Genomic DNA, 22,814 nt, shown 5'->3' with positions numbered 1-22,814 from the left:
CTTCCAATTCATTAGCTAAACGGCTTCCTCTTCACCAAACCCATCTTTTTCTTGAAATCACGATACCTTATGATTTGTGACTTCTATTATCTCAGCCACCTTACGGGACGCTTCAGGAAACCAAACAGCCGATCTTAATCTCGCTCAGGTTTCACAGTCGGCCATTCTTTTGGCACTTTATTTTCTTTCACGGTGGCGATTCGCCCGATAAAATCCATCCAACGATTCGAGAAGTAAGCAGCATTGTGTAATCGGTGTGAACCGTTTTCATTATCTCGGCGAAGGAACCCTGGAAGGATGATGGCAGTGCCGTATCGATCAGCCTACACCATTTCCCGCTGACGTTTAAAAAAACGGTTGGAACTAACAGGTCATTCATTTCCTGTCTGGATCGTAATTTATTAGTTTTCCAAAACATCGAGCAGAGTCAGTTTTAATCTCGAGCGGGAAAAATGATCGAGGAATTGTAAAATTGTCTTCCTTTCCATCTTGATGAAGTATGTTGAAGAAAACAGGGGAGACAGGCTGAGAGAATATTCCACGCCGATCCTTTTTGTCCGCGCAACTTCTTTTCTTAATTATGTGAAAGTTTTAGAAGTGTTTCACGCTCTTTAGGATGAAATTTGTCACTGCTTTTGTTCAGGCACATTCCTTTAAGAGGCGGATTGGATGGGGAACGATTTTTCTTGTGCCGTGAGCAAACAGTTGGAACTTTAATCAGTGGACTGAATTAAGGGAATTTAACTAGAAAAAAAATTGTCTTTAATCTTTCAAGTTTGGGAAGATATTTTGCATAATGTAAGATTTTAAAACTAAACTTTCATTGATAAAAATATCATTTTATTTATAAAGAGAGCGCGTTGGTACCCGGCACGTTGATGGCGCAGAAGAAATAATTTCAGAAATACCATTTGAAATAGAAACAGCTCTCTTGTTTAATTAGGAATGATAGAAAGAATGATATTTATTTTTTTTGTTGACAGTAAATGAATGGTATGAATGATTCATATCATGAAATTGAATGCTATATAAAGGGGAAATATAAAAAAATATTTATTCTATTTTTTGACTGCATGATTGAAATATACTTTAGGATAGACAATATTTGTTTTTCCGCTTTCAGCAAAAACAAATAAATTTTGTGGGAGTGGAGTGGAGTTATATTAACGTCCCGTTGTAAAGCAACACTAGGGCTAATTTGGGACGGACCTCGTCATTCTGAACCGCGGTCAGATGACGAGGACGACACCTGAGTTGGCACCCCCTTTCCACACCACACCAGAGGGAGGACGTTTGGCATGACGGATTTAACGTGCAACAGACCTCCTTACACGACGGTTCTTCGGTGGAATCGGGTCTCGAACCTGAAATCCTACGGCTCACAAGTAGACCTTACCACCAGGCCACCGCTGCCTGTCATAAATTTTATGGGAGTTCGACTCGTGAGCATCCAATATAAAACTGTCCATGTGAAAAACATGGATTTTCTAAGTTCAAAGAAATAAGTTGGTAAAGTTTTATCGTCATCGGATAAATGGTACGGTACGCATAAGGTACGAACAAACAAAAATTCATTTTTATATATTAGATGTCCTATCATATCCTATAACCTTATATTCAAAGTGATGCTTACTTTTTTATTCTTTGTACACTCGTTTTAGTTTAATTGTATTTAAAATTCTGTTATATTTGTGATTTCTATGCCCTAAATTTAAAATTCTAAATACAAGAGAAAATTTACTCTTACTTGACTTCCCAGGAACTTCTAAATCAAAAGAATGAGGTATTGCAACATGAATTAGCCCACGTAAACATCGAAAGCATAAATCCAATAACGGATGAACATTTCTTATTTTATCACCTTTTTTTATTTGCTGGATGAGGACACAGGCACATATAATTATTTACAAAGATTTACATATTTCTTTCAGTTGCAAAAATTTTAACCCATACCATACAACCATCTTTCGTTCCATTCTTACACTTGCGAGTTCGCAAATTGTACAGACTAAGTCTATGGCAAAGGATACCGACGTGCTCTGATTGGTTTAAGCCTTGGCATCTTTTTGGCAACGTTTTGGGCATTAAGTAATCATCTACCCATATATATTTGATGGGAAAATAATAAACGTTCAGCAACAAGTTTCAATGACTGCATAAATTATCTAATAAAGGCACCAAAATCAGAGAAAAATAAGAATTATTTAATTGCTGCATCATATGTTGAGTAGTTACTTTTATTTAGTTTTTATACTTCTGTGCATAAACAACATTAGTTACTTGTATTACTAGTATTATTAGTAATATTTATTATTATTAATAATAATTAGTATTAGTAGTATTACTAGTAATATTTAGAGAAAACAATTATATTAATAAAAATTAGATCGTGTTGATATTCACTCGTATCTTCCATAAAATTAATGAAAGGTACAAAGTTCTCAGCCAAATAAGCGAAAACTAGCCAAATAAGCGAAAACTACACTATTATGAGTGCAAAACGTTGCCAAAAAGATGCCAAGGGTTAAACCAATCAAAGCACGTCGGTATCCTTTGCCATAGACTTAGTCTCTACAATTTGCGAACTCGTCTTATACTTCACCTACAAGACTGAAACTTAGTACTGTTTCATGACGTCATCAATGCGTGCATGCGCATAAGGTTTACATCGTACTATGGTTAAGCTAGGAATTCCAAAAGTTATGAAACAACACAAGGACTAGTTTAGAGTAATCTTCCTAACTTGTCAGGTTGCTAGTTTCACAAAATTAAGGAAGTTTGACATCGGATATAATATAATCTATAATGTATTCTCGTGTCTTAATCAGGATCTGCTACCAGGCCATCGTCATCTGCCTGAAATCTATAAACTTGTTTGCTTATTCCTAAACTGTTGATATTTATTCTTCAAATATCTCACTCACAGTGTAGTTTCAGAAAAATAATTACTATATAAATAAAGGTTGACTCAAATTAACGCAAGATTTGAATTTGCCACCAGTCGTGCAGTAATGTGTTGCCAATTCTATTAAAAAACTATTTGATAGCTGACCATTTGCCCTGTGTTATTCCCTAGATAACCCTGTACGGTGTACTTCATGGTTCAATAAAAATACGACAATTTAAAGATAAGGAAACTGTGTTTTTTATTTAATTCAAATCTTGCTTAACACGTTCTGTCATGTAACACTCCATTTTTACTAACCCTAAACTATCAGCTGTCAAATGGTGTTTTTAATAGGCTTGCGGACACTTAACTGCACGAATAGTGAACATTTAAATCTTTGGTTGGTTTTGGTTCACCCTTTAGAAGCATATAAAATATTTGCATTTTATAACTCGACTATGCAAGTACTTTTTTATGGAGTGTAGTCACTTTTTTTTCTGCACTTGAATGTTATTATTTTTTTTTGTTAAGATGATGGATTATTGAATGGATATTTAAGAGAATCCAATTTTTCAATAATTAAATAGCTCTTACTGTTATAAAATGACAAGCATCTGGTCGTTCAAATCGCCAATAAAGTGTAACTCTTATTGATATCAAAATAGGCTGCATTCCAAATGTAATACAGAATTCACGGAAACGTTCCGAGTATTTTTGAGTCTTATTCATAATAATATAAAGTCTTATAGTATCAACGTCTTATAGTCTTGAGTCTTATTCATTATAATATAAAAATAGCAGATTTAATTTAAAAGCTGGAAGCTTTATATGCAATAGAAAAATTTAAATAAATATTCAATGAATGTTAATTAAATTGTGTTTATTCAAATAATAATAAATATACTTAAAAAGGCGTTTTACTTTTATAACTTGAGCATGAGCAGATGCCATAATAAAGAAATGTTTCTTAAATTGTCTAATGTCCCGTAGCACAGCATGATTTAATGATGAATACCTTCATTGAATAATAATTGATACGAATTTCTACAATGAGCATAATTAAAATTTTAAATAGTCGTGTTTAAATGGCATACATTTCAATATTCATATCTATATCAGTATTGATAAGAAATATTTATATATATCAGAAAAAATATAGGAAATATATATATCAACATTGCAATTAATGGAGATTTTGTAGTTGTAGTTAGATCCAGAATTTATTTAGAAACTATAGGAATAAGCCTCATAATTTATATTCCTCGATAAATATTAAACAATTAGATTATGTGAATTATGATACTTGAACAAACGCTTAATCGGAGATAATTGTAGGGAAATTTTATGCTTGCATTGCATTCCGAATTCAAAACATAATTCTAATTGTTGAAGTATTTTGAAATCAGGATTTGCGACTTGTAATTTGATTGCTCCCTTCCCCCATTTAATTCCATTTGCTTATGCATTCATTACTGTGTGATGTTTTAATGGTGAGTGAAAATCTTTAATGATGAGTAGAATTGATTGAAAGCAGGAAAATAATGAAGATGATTACTACTTTACCCATGTTTAATGTACAAATTGAATATGTACTAAATGCTAATTTAATTGTATTCAATATTTATGGGGAATTGAAAGTTCATTCTGTGCATATCAAGTAATACTGTAAGTGAAGCAAGTATTATTCTAGCCATCTAATTATTTGATTGGGTGACATAAATAAAAATGCATTAATACCATAAATTTGCTTGACTGAGAATAAGCAATTTTATGCGATTATGAAGTTATAATACAATTATGCGGTTAATTTTACAAACTCTTGATTTACCTTTATTTTAGTTGACCCTCGGAAATTCAATAAATTAAAAGAATTATAAGGATATGTAGATTTCACCCCTATTAATTTTAATATAAACAAATTAGAATAATTTATTACCGAGTGTGTGTTGTGAGGAGAAAGGTAAATGTAAATTCATTCACAATTAAAAAAACATCCAATGCCTCAAACTGAAAACTATTTTTTTAACAAATTAATGGGCGTTTCTTTTCTTTCTCATGTAATTCAACTAAGATAATAAGTGACTAATTATCTTAATATTTTTGCATATTTACATTTAGAATGTGCTTAAAACACTTATTCTAAGGGTATTTTTGATTTGTGTTTATTTTAACACACATTTTATATATAAAAAATGGAAGGGCAAAAATCACTTGATAATTTCCCAAAATGAAAAATAGATTCAAAGTCTTTATCACGTAGATAAAAGTGAGAAAAGGTTGAAAAGCTGATTTTTTCTTATCTATCTACCCTGATTACTTAAATTTGTATTAATGATTTTGGAGGTGACAAAATTGTTTTAATGACTGTTAGAAAGAGAAATTATTTCAGTGCCTCTTTTTTCTCAACATTTGTCGTACTTGTAAATAATATATGCATTTCAATATTGTTTAGGGATATTCGATATGATAACTGCCTGTGATTAACAAATGAATAAAAAAAGCAACATAATAACTTTGTCATGTCACTAACCTTCATGCAGTTGTTCTAGCCAACGGTCGAAAAAAGTAAAGTGAAGAGAGAAAAAAATTGAGACGGTAACGAATGACTTACTGGTGAGAGCATGTGTGTTAGTTGGAACTCCTGATCTGAGAAATAAGTTTAACCCGTTCTAGGGCCATGGGAAGTATGTTTCCAACCAAATTTATCAATCTTTGTATGAAATTATGTAGTTTGGCATAAGTTCTGACAATTTTTTTAGAAAGACAGAAACTTAGATGCTTCAGTTTTTTATCTCAGACAAAACGATGTGTCTTGATTTGTTACTTAATTATTAATGAACCAAATTAATTAATGAATCAAATTAAATTTATCTAAAAAGCTAAATGAATCCCTTTTCTTATTCTAATTTCAAGCCGAAAAATATTTTAACATAATATGACTAGAAAAAAATGGCCCTTTAAAGGGTTAAATTTGAATTTACCAGTACATAAGTAAATAGTCATAATTAAATCTATAAAAACAATAAACTCGTGAGGAAAAGTAAAGTATCATCACTTGAATATCCGAATGCTTGAGATTAATCTATTGATAGTTGGCTGTCTAACAAAATTTGTTTGTCGAAACTGGCATGAAGTCGCAAGATAGATCATCGAATAGTTCTTATGGAGCGAAACTACTGTGCTTGATTCTTAATCTGAATAGCATTCTATATTATAAAAAAATGACGAAGATCAAATGATTGCACCATCTGAGAATGCATCAAATATTGAGTAATCTAAAAAAATATTAACGAGTCTCCATAAACATTTTAATTACTTATTTTTTTGGGACTTACATGGACAAGATTTTTAGATACAGCGCGCACACACACACATATGAAGCATGTTGCGTAGAAATCATCCTCATACGGTTACGTTACGGTTATCATCATATACATGCATGCACACACATGCTTGCACAATGCATTCGTTCCCTCGATTCCCGCTGCAGTCTAGGGTTTTTTTTTTTTTTTTTTTTGTCCCCAAATGGCGCAGTTATTACAACATTTTTTTTTCTTTGTGAACAGATAAACAAGTTTTCTCTAAATATTATTACAATCAAACAATTAATCAAACGTTAAATTTTTATGAAGAAATACACATTATATTCTACAATGAATAAATGATACAAGATGCTAAAATGCTTAAAATCTAGACATTAATTTTTTTCCAATGCAAAATTTGGTAAATATTCATCGTTTTGTAAAAAGGAAAGTACATTCTTCGACAAGAAGATTATTAATCATATAATTTTATAAATATGCCGCATATTGGTGCGAAATCTTTTAATTAGTTCTTGCACAGAATTTTATTTTTATGACTCGTGCGCAGAATGTTATTTCTATGACTGATAGATAAATTATTTTTATGATTGATGCCCAGAATATTTTCTTTGATTCTTGCTCAGAGTATTATTTTATGATTCGTCCATAGAATAAATAATATTTGGTATACTAAAGCACAATTAGGCCATTCTTTGGTCATGAAATAAATCCTTATGTTAAAGGATTTTACACCAATGTATAAAACTAAATTGAAGGATAATTAATATTTTACAAAGATAATTAAATGAATAGCTTAAAAGAATGGACAAGATATTTCTTCAAAAAGAAATGTTTAATCAAAACTAAGTCTAAAATATTGAAAGGAATGCCACCATTTTTTTAAAGAAATAAATTTATTGTATCCAACTTTCAAGCGTTTTTTCTCTAAATTTTGCCTTATCATCTATCTCAGAAATTAAATTTACTCTCTTATCTCTACATAAATAATTTACTTGACACCTATTTTTCCACCCACTCCAAATCTCTTCCAAAATCTCCTTCATTCATTAAGTTTCCTTTCAAAACTTTTCCCGAACCAACACAACCTCAGAAGTAAAAAAAACGCCCCCGCAGCAGAATTTAACTGCAGAGTCAATTAGCTGGAGAATGAAAACTATTTCCTAAGAATTTACTTCCACAACTTTTCTTTAAAACAATATCCAATTTCAGCCATCCTGAACGACATCCAAAGCAGAATTCGCAGCGAAAGTTGCTCTGGGGAAAAAAAATCTCAAAAAACGAAACTTGACGAGAACCGAGTCACAATTTTATCTTTCCAATTTTTGTTCTTTGTTGGGAAGGTCTCATAATAGAGGCTAATTACTTCCACCGACCTAATGACAAGCATACCCCCTTTTAAATTTCTAATGAGATTCGGGGGTTAAATATTCGTTATCTTAACCTAAAAGTGCTTTGTCCCCTTCGTCTTCAGGGTCCTTATCAGAGAATAAAACAATAAAGGCGGGTAATTAGGAGGCATCCCATCCTCCTCAAGTCCACCCTCCAACAAGAAGGAAGTCGCGGTTCCTGGACGTTCCATTGTTCTTTCGCGCGGGAGTTGGGGACTATGAAGAATTGCATTCGAACCGCTAACAAGTTTTTCATCAGAAGAAGTAGCATTGTAGCGAGGCAGTAAATCTTCGCTGTATCATCTGGTTTTGATTTGGACCGGAGAAAAATAGTGTTAAAGTCTGCATAATGATTCAGTGGAGGAATATACATTATTTTGCATTCAAAGTATAGAAAAGGAATTGATTAGTAAATGATAGGAGATCCTTTTTCAAGCAAATTGAACTGCTATATGGGGGAAATGACCTTTTTTTTTTACAGCCATACTTGTTTTTGTATCTTCGTGGGGGAAGGAGTTGACCGAGAAAAAATAGGATTAAAATCTGCTGTCAGTTTAAAAACAGAATACAATTTTATATCTGAACAAAAAAAAATATTCGATTATTGAATAAAAGTTGTCATTTTTTTACAGCAAGTGATTGATTATTAACGAACTATATACCTTTTTACAGGAAATTAAATCTTTAGTAATTATGAACAAGGAAGAAATGTTTAAAAAATTATAAAGATAATTTATTATTTAAATCACATTCGCTTTATTCTACCAATTCAAAATGATGTATATGAGTACGCGGGATGGAAGAGTCACGTATGCTAAAAAAATACATAAGTTTTCAGAAAAATTTAGAATAATACTAGCAACCCCCCCCCCCCAAAAAAGGCTCTGGGAAATCTAATTAATGAAGTAAAAACATTGAAATCTTTTCGAAAATAACATTTTGTTAAGACGAAAGTATAATCAATTATGAATTTTCATATTTAAGTATTGTTTAACTATCCACTTATATATTCTTCTAATCTTAAATCCCTTCGTTTATTTAATTCAATATTATTTCGTTGGAAATAAAATCGAGTGGAAGTGGTCCCCCCAGAACTTTCTCACACATTCCCTTAAAAAAAGTGTTGTCACCCTCATCTCCACCTCCGCCTTATAAAAATTATGAACTCGGAGTAAAGCTTTGGATACCACGAATGCTCAGATTTTTATTTTTAGAATGCCATACATGAGAGTTTTGTACTTCGTGATGTAGTAAAGAAAGCTGAGTACGTATTTAAGAATTTTTTTTTTTTGGTTTGTGCAAATTTAAATCAAAATTTTATATAAATCTACAATTTTATTTAAATAAAAGAATGCCAATTTTCACTTCTCTAAGATGAATTATCACCTTTACGTGAATGCAAAAGAGGAGCAAACAGATCTGTAGTTATTGTCCTCATTTACACTCAAACATACAACCTGAGAATGAATTTCATTCAGAATTTGATACAAAACTAGAAATCTAACGTAAAAATCATATATTAAACTTCATTCATCTTTTTTAAATTACCCTATTCAAATGCAGTTATAATTTTTTTAAATGTATTTTTCTGATTAATTTTTTGATAATTAGAATATTCTTTTTTGTGTGCTTCGTATATGGAAAAAATTAAAGCTTTTAAAGCATAAGACTAAGTGGTAAATTTTTATTTCATTTTCTTTATATATTTGAGACGATAGAAATGTATTATATAAATGAGCCATGCTCGTTACTGTTAATCATATTTAGTGATATTAACGTCTCACTATTTTTAAAGCAACACTTGGGTTATTTTGGGACGAACCTCGTAATTTTGAACCACGGTTTGATGACAAGGATGATACTTGAACTGGCACTGCCCTCTCCAAACTTCCACACCACACATTTGGCCCCAATGGATTTAATGTGCACCAGATTCATTTCGTGGAATCGGATTTCGAACCCGGAACTTTCCACTTTTGAAAACGAGACCTCACCACCAGGCTACCTAAACACCTAACTATTGTTACGAAATTTCCGGGGTTCGTTTGGATAGTGAATGTTATATGGTCTGAAGAACGCTCAATCACCAGGCGGCAGTAGAAAATAGAACAACGACGTTTATTTACACGAAGACACACAGGACAGCACAAAGACAACAACTATGTACAGCACAGAAGACGATTATCTTCAGCCGAGACGTGCAGCAATAACAGCATACACAGCAGCATATAACAAGACAGACAGTAGCGCACAGCTTAGTTCAGCACTAGCTTCACTCCGTCGCTGCTCCGCTCATCTCTGGAAGACCAGTTTTTTTACTGTCGATTCCGACTACTCTGCCCTGGCAGGTTCAGCCGCCTCCTTTTATAGGTCCCAGGAGGCGGGGCTAGACGCCTCTCAACCAATCAGGAACGTTCGAGGTGTATCTCCATTCCTACTGAACGGATCGGGAAAATTCTCGATGTTTCGGGTATAATCTATTTTGGCGCCATATTTTTATTTAGATTTATAATTGCATGCGTAATTTATTGCAAAAACGATATAAATTTTATTTATTACCCTTCAAGGTAAATGGCCGGAAAAAAAACTTTCGTAGGTGAAATGGCATTTAAAGCACATCTCTTTTTAATTATTGTAAACCAAAGGACAAAGAGTTTCCATTTCTTTTGCCTAAATTTATGTATGGTAACTGATTTTTCATAAATGATTATTCCGCATTACTTCCCATCTAAGAATAATCGCTGGAAAGAAGTACGCTTGTAAGTGAATAAATATAGTTAATATCAAATACGCGAATTACAAAAAAGTATTCAGTTTCATTTTAGGACATCGCAGAAATTCTCTTAATTCAAATAAGTAAACATGACCTTTAATTTATCATTGATATAAATAATCACTGTAATATTTTATAAATTATAAATATAAAAACTTTTATTAACTTCAATAAACCATTTAATATAATTCTGATAATAAATATCTGACATTTTACCAATAGAATCATTATTAAAAAAAAAGTAAAGTTCCAAATTTATTTTTCATTGAAATTGATCTCTTCGAAAATTTAAAGTGATACACTTGAGTAGCAACGAAGTCAAAAGAATTCAAATAATCCCTCTTAGGTTTTGAAAAATGAACCTTTATGTTAAAATGAGAAATGATCCTTTAGTTGTGTTTCAAACGATAATAAATGATAGGGAATTCAGAAAGGATGCACTTTGCTTCATTTGTTTTAAAACATTCGTGCTCAAACGATGTTCTTCGGCTTCTGAACGTGATTTAATGTACTTCTTGTCTTTCGTAAATAAATAGTTGATACCATTTTTAAGTGATTTTTCAAAATAAACAAAATTAGGAAGAATGCACGAAATGAATAACGAATAGAAAATAACACATTTTTAACATTGTAATAGTAGCGGACAATCGAATTCTTTGCATATGAAATGCCACAATTAGATTAAAAAAAAAATTAATGTTTGTGCTTTGGTGGTAGATTTTCCCAATGTTTAATGCCTACTTGTTCATGGTGAATTCAGTGGAAGACAGATTAAAAAAAAATTCATTTTAGCTTTAAATCAAATATATTCAAGAATGTAATTTCTAAAAGGATAACTTTTTTTTAAAAAAATAAAGCTTTAATAGGAATATATTTAAATTTGAACTCCAGTGTTTCTAATGTAATACAGTATGCGGTACTGAAACTCTGCCAAATATAAAGTAAAATATACAGTACTGAGACTCTGCCATCTCGCACACGGGGTAGCTTTTGTCAACGAGGCATAGCTCCAGTTAGTAATGTTCGCAGTAGTGAAAAGAAAGTTGTGTTGTACAAGAGTTGTTGGAAATGGGTCTCTCGATGGTGAAAAAGTATTTATAGTAGAGCATTATTTCTGCTCATACGAAAACGATCGTTAAGGTGGACCAAGTTTATTCCAACACAAAAAATCTCTAAATTAAAGGCAAGTAAATGCGCTTACCTTTGTTTTGTTGGTTGGAATCTCTTTTAGTTTACATACTGGTGTTGTTGTCTCCATCTGCAGCTGAAAATCTCAAATATCTAATTAGTGGCAGGTTCAGTGACTGTATGACTCATTAACATGGGGAACTTCTCTTTAAGATATTATTTTAATAGTTACTTGATTATAGGTTACATGATTAAGAATATATTTACAAGTTAGAAGAGTATAAAACGCGTTCGTTGGTTGCCGCCAAATCGAGAGGAAGTCAACAAACCCCTGGTGGTGAGAAGGGAAAGTTCTTCACAGTTAAAACTGGTTACAGTTAAGGCCTGGTATCCAACACTCTCCCACCTTTGAGTTTCGTAAAGACTTTAGATACTCAAACCAATGAGTCTAGGAGAGCATTGGGCTTTAAAAGCCGGCCATAACGGGATCTTCTTGGTTGTCTCACATCTGAAACAGCATGAGAGTCACTAGAGGTAGGTGTACCATCAGGAATCATCATTGTGGATGGAGAATCACTCTTTGGGAGACACGGGATAGCAGATTTTTCACTTTGGCTGACCTCAAGAGGAAAAAGTCTCTGGATTGGACGTAGGAAAGACCCAGATTTGGTCTGGACTTCCACGAGACGAACTTTCTTGTCTTTTCCAAGATATAATTTGATGACTCTTCCCAAAGGCCAATTTATTCGCTTGACGTTACTATCACCGATGAGAACAATGTCTCCTTCTTTAATTTTAGATTCATTACGAATCTTTGAAAATTCTCTAAGATGTCCAAGATATTCGATTCTGAAACGTTTTCTGAGATCTTGACACACTTTTTGCCTGTAGAAGAATCTTTTATTCATTCTCTTAGCATCTATTTGATCTATATCTGGAACTCCTATTTCTTTTACATCTTGTAAAAACATAGCAGGTGTTAATGCTATAAGGTCCTCATTGTCTTCACTTAAGTATGTCAAAGGTCTTGAATTTATAATGCCCTCAGCATCACATAGTACAGTGTACAATTCTTCAAATTGTAAGGAGGCCTTTCCAAGAATTTTTCTTAAGATAGATTTCAACATACCTATAAGCCTTTCCCAAAATCCGCCCCACCATGGGGCTGATGGGGGGTTGAATTTCCATAGGATTTTCTTTACTGAGGCATATTCTTGTATTTTCACCCAATCAACAGATTTCAGCTCATTAGAAGTACCCACTAAGTTGGTTCCATTATCTGAATAAATTGTAGCTGGTCTTCCTCTTCTAGAAATAAACCTTCGTAAAGCTAGAATAAAACTATCTGTTGATAAACTAGTTACCAGCTCGATGTGGACTGCGCGATAGACTGCGCATGTAAAAAGTACAGCCCAACATTTGCTTTTGTTTTTCAAATATAGTGGTCCGCACAAGTCAACTCCTACTACTTCAAAAACACAAGCATCTCTGACGCGATCTTCGGGTAGTGGAGCACTTGCTACTTCTAATGGCCGAGATGAAAAACGTTGACATATTACACAATTCCTTATTACTTGACGTATTGTCTTCCTGCTTTTTAAGATCCAATAATTCTCTCTTAAACTCGACATCAAAATCTGTATCCCAGCATGACTAAGTTCAACATGCTTTTCAAAAATAAGTTTTCCAATAACATCATGCTTTGAAGGCAGCAAAATTGGAAATCTAAATGTTGGTAGATCACTTCTTTGAGAAATTTTGGTCTTTACTCTTAATAAACCATCTGAATCCAGGAATGTCTGTAAGTTCAGTTTTTCATTCCCCAAAAAACATTGACTTTGAACTTGTTTTAAAATGTACTTTTCTGCAGCCTCTACTTCTTCAAAATCTAGGGTACCGAATTTTCTTTCTTTTTTCTGGGTTTTAGCATTTTTATAAAAACGAAAAATCCAAGCCGTGATTCTGGTCATTTTTCGGAAAGAAGATACCTTAGAAAAGTACTCTAATTGCTCTGTCGTGGTGTTAGTGACAGACACAATAGATTTTCTTTTTTCGGAGTTTACAACGTCGAAATCTGGCATAGTTTCCGAAACAGGCCAATCTTCTATAGGCATTCTCAGCCAATTTGGACCCTTCCACCAAAGAGATTTCACAAGTTCCTCTGCATTGGAACCTCGTGATGGAAGGTCAGCTGGGTTTAATGTTCCACTTATGTGCCTCCAGTCTTCAGGATTGGTGAGTTTACGGATTTCCAGTACCCTGTTGTAAACAAACGTGGCCCAATTCTCATTTCTTTTGATCCAATACAAAGCATTCATAGAGTCAGACCAGTAGAAGATTGGTATGTTCTCAAGTCCAAGTTCGGATATGGTTGCTTTTGCCAATCTAGCACCAATAGTACAGGACAAAAGTTCTAGGCGTGGAATAGAGATCTTTTTCAAAGGAGCAACTCTATTTCTAGCTTGTATTAACTGGCACGACGTGCTATCAGCAGATTCAGCTCTCAAGAAGATACATGTAGCGTAGGCACTCTGACTTGCGTCACAAAAAACATGGATGGAAAATTTGGAATCTTCTGCAAAGTCCTCACGTACACATCTTGGTATTTCAAGATCATTCAATTTCGGTAACTTCATCTTCCAGCGTTCGAATCTTTCAGTTATCAGCAGAGGGAGTTCAGCATCCCAGGACAGACCCAATTTCCAGCATTCCTGCAACAAAGATTTGGGCTCTAGAGTCACTGGACAAGAAAATCCTATCGGATCAAAGATTCGATGAACGGTTGACAGGATTTTTCTTTTTGTAATAGGTCCTTTATCTTCTTTCATCAAACTTTTCAAATCTAGAGATATAGTGTCCTTTGGTAAATTCCACAGAAGCCCAAGAACTGGAACCTTTCGGTCTTCTTGCCTTTCTTCAGTTTTGTCTTCAGTAGGAGAATGCTCCCACCCTCGAAGTTCAAACTTGGCAGTAGATAATAGTGCTTGTGATTCCGAAATAAATCTAGCGAGTTCTTCTCTTCTGTTGACGCTGAAAACACAATTATCAACGTAGAAGGACCTCATAAGTTGCTGGGCTGTTTCCTTGAGATGATCTGGGGCGTTTTTTAAATGAAGTTCTAATGTAGCTCCTAGAAGGAAAGGACTGGAGGAGATTCCGAACACAACTCTTTTGTGCTGCAGGATCTTGATATTTCCGTCTTTTCTTCTATCCTCCCATAAAAATCTGAGATATGGTCTATCTCGTTCTTGTAATCCAATTTGCAGAAAGGCCTTCTTAATGTCAGATATCACTCCATATTTTTCAACACGAAAGCGATTTATGAGAGATGGAATGAGTTCTACAAGATTTGGTCCCTTTTCGAGGCAGTCATTAATAGAAGGTGTATTCTTTTCTTTAGCTGAACCATCAAAAACGGGTCGAACTTTGGTCGTCGAATTCTCCTTGAAGACAGGATGGTGAGGTAAGAAATGCTGTCCTTCTTTGATTTCTTGCATAGGATCAACTTCTTCAATGATACCCTCATTCTGCCAATCCTGAAAAACATCATCATAATCGGCCAGCTTCTCGACACGTTCTAAGGCTTTAATACAACTGTTAAGTCTTCGTTCAGCTAACTTTCTGCCATCAGGAAGAGGTGGATGATCATGTATCCACGGTAGACTGACAATGTAGCGCCCCTCGTTATCTCGTGTTACACTGCGTTCAAAATGTTCCTTAGCCGCTTCTTCTAGTTCTTTTCTACTTTGAGTTTCCGCAGGGTCATTGATATTCAATGTATCAAGCCTCCAAAGATCGGATATATTTACGTCGTTGACAAGTAGCGACATTAGCGTGCTGGAACTATCATTTTTATTAATTCCTGATCTTCCAATAACTGTCCACCCTAACTTGGTGTTCATCGCAATTAGATCAGGCGAAAGTTTTTTAATTTCTCCTGTAAATAATCTGGCTGCTGTATCTGCCCCTAATAATATGTGAATCTCCTTGGGATCGTTTTCATACAAACAAAGATTTTCATCTAAGCAAATATCACTAACAAATATACCCAATTGTTTTACTTCTTCGATGTTTTTAGAATCTAATTTGGGAAGAGAAGTGCAAATTTTATTCTGATCCATTACTTCTACATTACAACAGAAATTATTTTCTGTATTACGCAATTTAATAGAATACATCTTGTGGTTTTCCCGCCTTTTCAGTCCTCCGAAAAGTCCATGAGTCACCGTTTGTTCCCCAAGACACTTCAATTTCATTACATCCGCTATGTATTTGCTGACATACGACCTCTGGCTCCCGAGGTCAATGATCGATCTAACATAGTGTTTTAAATCATTATTTTCGACGCTAACAATTAAAGTCTGCAGATAATCCTCCCTGTAACATAAATTATTCGCCAACGCGAAATTTTCATTTAAAAGATTATTCTCATCCTTACTTTCATTAAAATGGGTATTATTTTTCGGAACAGAATTATCTTGATTGCATAATATGGATAAATGTTTTTTACCACAGAGAGTACAAACTATTTTTGACCTACAAAATTTAGCAACATGAAATTGCTTTGCACAAATAAAACACGCAGCTTTTTTAGACAGTATACGTTTCCGTTCTTCCAAACTTAAAGTACGTACGTATTCACAATCAACAACATCATGAAATTTATTGCAGAATAAGCATTCCGGTGTTTTTATTTTTACTTCAGAACTAATCAATTCTGAACTGCTAAATCTCTTTGCAGTGGAACATCTAGGATTATTTATTTTTACGCTAGATGAGTCATAACGCAACGGGTGAAATGAATACTTTTCTTTTTTCGAACTCACGGGTGAAGCATACATTAACGATCGTTCTTTTGCTTTCAGCTGAAGAGACAGGAAGTCGAGCAATTCATCTATTTCATATTTATCCGATTTCATGTTTTTATTATATTCTAAAACGAGATCGGGGGGAAGGCATTTTAACAGGATTGGGCAAAGTAGGTTTTCGTAGGTTTCTTTCAAAACATTAAGAGATTCAAGAGATCGGATTTCTGTCTGTATATTATCAAACATTTTTCTGAATGATACAATATCATCTGAGTTCTTTAATGGGCAGATACGCAGTAAATTATTCAAATGGGTATTAATGAGAACATCTGATCTTCCGAAGCGTTCTTTAAGTAATTTTATGGCGATTTCGTAATTTTCTGGTGTAAATGCAAATCCTTCTATGGTACTAAGGGCAGAACCACCTAGGTGTGCTTTTAAGTAATTAAATTTACTGACTTCACTTAATGAATCATTTTCATGTATGGCTGATTCAAAGGAGTTCCAAAATGAAAGCCATAAACTTGATTGCCCGTAGAATTTAGATATCGCAAGTTTTGGCAATTTAATGTTCGATGATTCTTTATAACAGGAACTTGGAACATTCAAAGAATCAACATTTTTTGTTCGTTCGCGAATTTTTTTGGTCGCTCTAAATTTCCAAGTTATAATTTTTTGGGTGTATTCCGATACTTCTTTTACTTCTTTTTCTAATTTGTCCTCGGAAACGAATTCTTCAATTTGTGAATCTAGATTCTTTAATTCACTTGACTCAACCGCAAGCTGCTCTAACATTTCTTCTAACATATCGACATTTACATCTGTTTTCGTTAGTACTGTTTCAATAGTTTTACAAATTTTGGTAACAGATGTTCTCAATACTCCCCGTTTCTTTCTTAACCTGCCACTTTTATCATCCATTTTTAGAATTGAACAGTTCGAAATTTATATTCAGTAAGATTCAATAATATATAAATTCAATAATAATAATAAATCAGTTCAAAATTCTAATATATATTTTTCAGCTCTAAATTGGAATAAACCACACCAATTATCCCGGCAGGGATGCCAAATAATATTCCAACACGAACAATCTCTAAATTAAAGGCAAGTAAATGCGCTTACCTTTGTTTTGTTGGTTGGAATCTCTTTTAGTTTACATACTGGTGTTGTTGTCTCCATCTGCAGCTGAAAATCTCAAATATCTAATTAGTGGCAGGTTCAGTGACTGTATGACTCATTAACATGGGGAACTTCTCTTTAAGATATTATTTTAATAGTTACTTGATTATAGGTTACATGATTAAGAATATATTTACAAGTTAGAAGAGTATAAAACGCGTTCGTTGGTTGCCGCCAAATCGAGAGGAAGTCAACAAACCCCTGGTGGTGAGAAGGGAAAGTTCTTCACAGTTAAAACTGGTTACAGTTAAGGCCTGGTATCCAACAAAGTTTGAAAAAGGTGACAGAACAATTCTAAGAGAGGTTTAATAAGTGATCGAGCCTTTTCTTCAAGATTTGAGAAGGTTCTGTAGAGCAAGGAACATTATGAATAGGCAGTGGTATCAACAGGACGGGGCGACCAGCAATACCGCTCAAACATCGCTGGCCATTCTGCAGAAAAACTTTCCAGGACAAATAACTTCACATGGTACTGACTTCCCATAACCGTACCATTCCCTCGACCTTACGCCACTTGATGTCTACTTGTGGGGAATGTTAAAGGAGAGTATGTTCAACAGTGAAAATCCACCAAAAGCTGTGTCTGCATTACTTGAGAAAATCATCTCTTTTTGCATGAGTCTGCCGCAACCTTTGTTTCAGGATATGTTTGAGAATCTGCGTGAACGATATGAACACTATCTACAGCGAAGCGGTGCAGACTTTGAACACTTACATTACCTATACCATGGCATATCAACCCGCTAATATTGTGTGTGTATTTATGTATGTTAATTTTTTTTTTTGAGGAAAAATAAATTCACAGATGACACTGCAATTTTGTTCAACTTTTCATTTCAGTACTGTATATTTTGGCGCATACTGTATTTCATATGAAGTACACCTGAAAAATTATTCATATAAAATCTTAAATCTTTTACCTTGTAAAAATACTTTAAAAAAATAATATGATAAATATTACTCCAAGGCAAAATATTCCTTATAACTTTATAATCTGAAAAATTTATAAAAGAAGCAAAGATGAAATATACCGCAGAGTGAAAGAAAATCGAATTAATTTGCTATTAATATTCTTAAACAAGAAATAAATGTCAAATGCAATTTCAGATCTCCAGTGAATATTTGATGAAAATTGCAAGCGACATTTAATTCATTAGCTGTAAAAAAAAGTTTTATCATTTCAGCCAGCAGAAGTCACTAGATTAAAACTCCCGTTAGAGTAAAAATTCCTGACGAAAATAATTACTCTCAAAGCATGGGGGAAAAAAAGCAAACGACCTGAAAAAAATTTCCTTCTCCCCCTCTCAACTCCGCTTAATCACCCTGCAACAACCCAACGGTAATGTTTAATCTCATTAAAATGCGGGCACATGTTTTATCGTAGTCTAAACCATTTATCTTATGCTGGGAGAAGCGAGGTACAAAAAGTCAAAAACCTTATCATTTTCTAGATGGACCATCTGCTAGAAAAAAAATTAAGCGAAACAAAACAAAAAACGTGAACCGCACCGGGTGATAAAGATCCAAACTGCGTCGTGTAACCCGACGCGAAAACAACAGAGAAAGCGAATGCCAAAACAAAAATGAATCATTCGCTCTCAGTGCAAATTCAGCTGGCTTCCTTTTGTTGTATTGATTCTTTCTGACGCGTGGAAGGTGATGGCATGCCACTGTCGTTCTATTTGAGCGGTTTTCTTCTTCGAAGATTCTTTATCAGACGATTCTGTGTAAAGGAAGGGGGGGGGGGAGGGCTGCGATCCTGTCAAACCCAGCTGCGCGGATTCAAGATGTTAATTTTTTTTCGTATCGAATCTTGAGTAGCTGTGAAAGCGTTTCGTCTCGATTATTCCGTTCGAAAAATAGAAGGAAAAAAGAAAAAAATCCGAGTGGAATCGACTTGTCACGGAATCTGATTATTTAAATTTTTATAAAGTTTAATGTATGTTTTAAAGGAGGAGCAAAATTCAGTTTTAAAGAACTTGAATTGCTTTATAAAGCTTGTTTTAAGAGATTGTTAGAGTGTAATCTCTTAGAGTGAAACGAATCTGTAAAAATGTGAGTGTTATTTTTAAGTTGAAAGTAGAATTTTATGTTAATCAATTGATTTTTAATTATTAGCTTCTGGAAAACATTTGTAGTTTTCCCATTTTAAATAAATCATGTTTAAAAAGCATGATTTTAATGTAGCTTCGAAACTGAAATAGCTTCTATAATAAGCTTATAAAAGAAATACAGAATTGGAGTTGCCAGGTTTACTAAACTTCAAAAGGATGTTTTAGGTTCTGAGGAAACCCATTTCGATACTTTAAAATATATAATCATACTCATGAATTATAAAATAAAAAATTCATACACATGTTTTAAGCATACAGTAAAATATGGATTATTCCTTTAAATAACTATATTCTGCATAAATTAAAAGGTGTAACAAAATTTTTATTAAAATTTTAATATGAATTTTAGAAATAAAATGCATGGCATTCGGATCTTTTTGTTCAAATTTCGTAAAAGTTAGTGATTGTTTTTTTCATCGTAGGAAAAAAAGTAATAAATAAAACCTAATAATCTATGACGACCTTACGATTTAATTAGATTGATAATACATGAGAAGTATTTTAGGAAAATCTCGTAACTCTAAGCTATCGTTTGACGAAGGAAAATTGAAGAAAGAACTGTTAAAAATTGCCTGAAATGATACGTTTTAATTAATTAATAATTTTCTTTCTGAAGATAATTTTTCTAATAAAAAATTTCAAGAAATTATGAACTTTAAAGAGTGTTCTTTTAAATATAAGAAATTTAATTAAATTTAAAGATTTAAATTAACAAGTCATGGTTATTTATTTACCAAAGATAAATATTCCGATTTAATTTCATTAAAAAATAACACAGTTAACATTCAAAGCTTCTTTTATTATTTACATTAAAGTAAAAGCAAATTTTAATTTAATTGTTGAAATATAAATTCCAATAAAATTAGAAAACATTTAATCCTTTTATATATAAAATAAAAAAAATACCTCGTCTTGAGAAAAAATGCAATCATGCAGTATGTCTGTTAAGAATCTAACTCAAATAATAATGAAAATAGTTTAAAATTACTAAGGCTTCAGATACCTAAGATTATATCCATGTTTTGGAAGAAAAATGTAGCAAATATAGGGAAAAAAAATCTAAATTTGAGGCGAATTAATTCTAAAGAAAGGAAAAATAATTAATATAGGAAAATTTACTTCTTTCTATATATATTTTTGATTTAAAAATTTACTTAAATTTTTCGGATTTTGGTATAACATATTAAATTTGTCTTTTTTATTGACAATAGAAAAAAATATTTAGAAGTATTATGAGCGTTAAGAAAATATTTACAAGTATTATACACAGCTGCAGCTGCATTGCGTACGAGAAGACATTTGGCATTCGGAAACAATATTTTACTTGTTTTGGATTGAAGGCATGTCACTAGAGAAACTTCTCAATAATGATACAATTACTATTTTCTTATTATCGATTACAATGGATGATTTCACTACTGATTTAATACAAGAAATGATTGTTTAACGAATAATTCGGACTGCTGACAAATCAGAAAACACATTCGCGAAAGAGTTTATAATCAATGCATGTGTGGTGAAAGCTTATAAGCCAGTTAACAGCTACGCTGCACGTAGTCATGTTACTGGACTGAGAACCACAAGATCCCAGGTTCTATCCTCGTTCATAGCAATTCGCCACACATGTTTTGTTTCTGTCCTATTTTGTTTACAACCATCTCACAGAATAAAACAAGAAATTAGACTTTAAATAAGATTTGTAGAATTCTATCTGACTGTTATATGCTGGTGGTAGGACAAGAGAGATGAGCAGAAATTTTGTGGTAGAAAAAAAAAAAATTCCTCTCGGCAAGCTGGAAGGCAAAGATCGAAGATTCCTTTACATCCGAGTTACTATCTGGCAACATAAACTGCTGATGCTAGAAACTATCAAAATTAGAGGGTGAAGATAACTTTTCAGTCCCTAACTTCTAAAATATTACAGTTATCAAAAAACTTTAAATACAAAAGTTGTTCGTTTTAATGAGACGCTAATGTGGCTAATTGGATATATTTTTCTCAGATTCTTGTTAAGAAAGTTATAGAGAAATGAAAATTCCTCCGACACATTCCATCCCCTTTGAGCTAGATGGGTCATTTATGAACTCATCCGAGATTTTTACATAATATATAAACTGCAAAAAATAATAAAATTATTTGGATTCGAATTCCGATGTCCTCTTTGTGAGCTTTATTCTGATTAAACGATAATCCATTCTATTACCATCTGGGCACATTGTTCATCAATGGCAACAAACTTACATTTGTATTAAAGGATTAAAGTGGGATCTCATTAAAAACTGATTGATGATATTTTTTTCTGTTAATAATTATGCTTATTAGCTCTAAAGTAAATGACAACTTTTAAACTGGTATTAATCTGATTAAAAGCGTAGTACAAAAGAAGTAATGCCTCACAGTGCAATAAGAATAGTCAATTAGAATTGTAACGAACAAGAAAAACGAAAACAAATGAAATTAATTAGAAGATGAGAGAAATTTTACTTTGATCTCTAAACAGCAAAGGATACGAGTTACAGTGAACAGAGCGCTTAACTTCGGATTAATTCTTTTGGTGTTCTCTTTGTTGTGCTGACACTGACTGAGTGCTTTGGCACCGATAAGTTTGCAAACAATGAGCGGATATTTACTAACTCTTGGTTACAGGCGCGCCAAGAAAGACTGCAGTTGTTCCATTTCTTTTTCTGTAAACAGAAATTGCTAAATGTTTGCTCTGTTAATTAGGGAGAGTTCAAAGCGTCACTTATCAAAAGGGGAACACAGGCTTGTAAACATCTTCAATTGGTTTTTCTCGTCATTTAATTAAATATTAAGATTTTACAATTGATTAGGCTAATTGAGAGGAGAAATGGTAATTACTCAAAGAATTTGCAAGGTTTGCCAAACCCGTGGTGTCTTTTTGAATAACAAGCTCGCCAATGTTTGAAAACAATTGAACATAAAGAGAATTAAATATGTATCCGGACGGCATACGCTTCTTTTTAAGAAAAGGCTTGCCTGACTTCAGATAAACAGAATTACTACGAATACATATTTAGTATCCTGTTATCAGATAAAGAGGAAGAAAATTGTTTCACATTTTTGATTAATGATTTTGATTATCAATTTGATGACTAGTTATAGAGTCACAGATAATTCTTCTTAGTAATTGATTCTTTGCTTTCTTGATAATTCTTCTGAACAACGCTCCTGAAATACAGACACAGAATTC

General features: G+C 33.1%; 2 protein-coding genes across 2 annotated transcripts in view; both read right to left on the bottom strand.

The window, feature by feature from the left end:
* LOC129962731 (leucine-rich repeats and immunoglobulin-like domains protein 1) overlaps positions 1-22,814 on the bottom strand; it is a 328,024-nt gene that overhangs the window by 144,166 nt on the left and 161,044 nt on the right. The window lies entirely within an intron of this gene.
* On the bottom strand, positions 11,934-15,755 carry LOC129962963 (uncharacterized). The gene is made up of 2 exons (XM_056076966.1): positions 13,488-15,755; positions 11,934-13,298 (listed from the first exon to the last, which is right to left on the bottom strand). The coding sequence occupies exons 1-2, from the start codon at positions 15,753-15,755 to the stop codon at positions 11,934-11,936; spliced, it is 3,633 nt and encodes a 1,210-aa protein (XP_055932941.1).

Source organism: Argiope bruennichi, chromosome 3, assembly GCF_947563725.1.
Source record: "Argiope bruennichi chromosome 3, qqArgBrue1.1, whole genome shotgun sequence".
NCBI classification, from domain to species: domain Eukaryota; kingdom Metazoa; phylum Arthropoda; class Arachnida; order Araneae; family Araneidae; genus Argiope; species Argiope bruennichi.
The sequence above is the reverse complement of the archived record's forward strand: the minus strand, read 5'-3'. Positions and strand labels throughout refer to the sequence as shown.

Bases quoted from the DNA above. Each gene is read 5' to 3' on its own strand.
- LOC129962963 (XM_056076966.1), bottom strand. From the start codon at position 15,755: ATGAAATTGAAGTGTCTTGGGGAACAAACGGTGACTCATGGACTTTTC. The intron at 13,299-13,487 runs GTATCTTCTTTC...CTGAACTTACAG, and splicing joins AATTAGAGTACTTTTCTAAG to ACATTCCTGGATTCAGATGG.